The 2,347-nt window shown below is 43.2% G+C and overlaps 1 protein-coding gene across 1 annotated transcript in view; it reads right to left on the bottom strand.

The window, feature by feature from the left end:
* Nucleotides 1–2,008, bottom strand: part of ptprr (protein tyrosine phosphatase receptor type R) — a 37,519-nt gene extending 35,511 nt beyond the window's left edge. The window contains exon 1 of the mRNA XM_008297030.1: nucleotides 1,984–2,008. Within this exon, the coding sequence (XP_008295252.1) occupies nucleotides 1,984–2,008 (25 nt within the window). The remainder of the gene's footprint in view (nucleotides 1–1,983) is intronic.
* Between the last annotated feature and the right edge of the window lie 339 nt (nucleotides 2,009–2,347).

Here is a 2,347-nt window from a genome sequence, read left to right as displayed (position 1 = left end):
TTGTGTAAAGCTCCAGATCCACTGGCAGCAGAACAGAACCAGAGCATGATGCTGCCACCTCCATGCTTCACAGTAGGTATGGTGTAACAGCGAATTTGCAAAAAGAACCAAAATTTATGGTTGTTTTTTTGTGACAAAAATTCATGTTTCAATGGTTCCATCAGAGAACATGAAGACGTCACTGGAATCTCCAGATTGACCGACTACCACGGTCTTCACAAGTGGACGGAAAATAACTGTGAATGTGAACGTTGTTGTTCAGAATTTGAAGTCTTCGTCACAACAACAAATACGGAAAACAACATGAGAAGAGAAAGAAGCTTCAGGAACCACGTTGAGGCCAAAACCCTGAAAACGTGACGCATTTGTTTCTACGACACTGAAGGCGTCTTGTTTGGGTAACACGAGATAAACCAGTAGAAGTCTGGAATAAAGACGTGAACATGAGTCGACTGAACACTCGGCTAACCTCGCGACACAAACACCAGCCGGCTAAGCTAGCACAAAGCACGACACCAGTCTGAGATGACGATGAGACGTTGTAACCCAACACGGTGGAACGTTTTCAGCGTTTTGAGAACAAACCGACATAAAACTGGACGACCACGTCGAGCAGCATCTAACACACCAGTCAGCTGATGAAGGACGGTTTTAATTAGTCGTATTTTTAACGTCATTGTGCTCAACTGACAGAATCTGGAGGAACAAATCTAACGTCAGGTTAAAAAAAATGGTGGAGTTTGGAGGAAATGAAGCGATTTTGAAAAGCTAAAAATGCATCTAATGGAGGTTCTGCAGCTCGTCGGCAGAACTCTGGTTTACTTCAACCTTCGTTCAACAGGAAAACGTCATGATTGTTGTTTTAAATCACTGACAGAAAGCGTTATCTGCTGTTAATTCACCACAAATCTCACAAGTTCATCCAGACGAACGATAAAAAAAAATAACTTATCTGGTGCTAGAGTGAGGATTTACTGTTTAACATTCACTTCTTTTAACATTTTATTGTGTTTTTTTAGGTTTTATTGTCTATTTTTGTTTTAATTTCCAACAGTCCAAACAATTGGTAATAAAAAAAATGATTTAATTATCAAAATGAGGCCATTTATCAACTTGAAACGGTAGAAATAGTCAGATTTTTAACTTTACTAACCAAATTACAGCTTAAATCAGGATATTTCATCAACAATTACAAAAAATCCCCAACACTCAGCAGCCTGCAGGTCTCAGCAGCATTTCAATAACCGTCAGAGATCATTTTGAAATTAAAAATCCACATTAAATATAAATATCTGCTGTTAATCGAACACAAATCTGCCTTTAAAACCTCCAAAACGCTCCAATTAAAGAACAATACACTCATATGATGCCAGTTACTGTTAAATATGAACACAATTGAACATTTTATTGCCTCTTTTCGTGCTTTACAGATCACAGTAGTGCTGATAAAAGTCTGTGTGAGCTGTTCAGCATCTTTAAAGGAAAGAAAACGTCGGATTTTTCATAAAACTCTTTGTTGGAAAAAACCTGATTTTGGCTATTTTTGAGAGAAAATAATGAAGAAAGAGGATTTTAATGTTTATTATTATTACATTTAGGCCGAATTCATTGTGGAAATGGAGCCAAAAAATATCCAATATGTAAATGAACAGTAGAAATGCCAACATATGTCCAGATATGAGGGTTATTTTATATTAAATCCATTTACAGAGACTCTACCAGCCATCACACACACAGACAGGAACACCAGAGGATCTCCTGCTGCCTCCTTTATGAGGAACATGTTAGTATTTAATTTAATGCAAACCCAATTATTTCAGCATTAATGCATCGCTCACATCCTATAATATCTGTGATTGTATTTCCCATCAGAGCTCATGGAGGCTGTTCGGCTCAGCTTCTGTCCTCATGTTCGGCTCGCGGGCCTGTTTCTCTGATCAATGGTTAATCATCGATATCGGTGATCGAAGCAGCAGATCTCACCTGCGATCACCAGCTGGCTCCACATCAGCCACAGCAGCGCGAACACGGTGTCCCTCCCGCGGCGCATCTTCACCCACGAACCGGCTCCTCGTTTTTCCCGAATCCGCATCGACGGATGTTTTTCCAGCGTCCGCGTCCAGGATCCCGCGGCTTCCTCCGGCCGCCGCCGCGCCCCCTGCGACGCTGCTTCCCCGCCCCGCGGTGCGCTACGGCCGGCAGGCTGCACGAGGATCGGCCGCTCTGCTGCAGCCGCGCTGGCTCCGAGCTGCGGCTGTTTCCATGTGAGGCTCGGAGATGGAGGAGAGGAGTGTCCGGGGGAAGGGGCTCCGGTGACGGCGGCGGCGGGAGGGAGAGGAGGGGGGGT

The sequence above is a fragment of the Stegastes partitus genome, unplaced genomic scaffold, assembly GCF_000690725.1.
Source record: "Stegastes partitus isolate 25-593 unplaced genomic scaffold, Stegastes_partitus-1.0.2 Scaffold1179, whole genome shotgun sequence".
Taxonomy (NCBI): Eukaryota; Metazoa; Chordata; class Actinopteri; family Pomacentridae; genus Stegastes; species Stegastes partitus.
The sequence above is the reverse complement of the archived record's forward strand: the minus strand, read 5'-3'. Positions and strand labels throughout refer to the sequence as shown.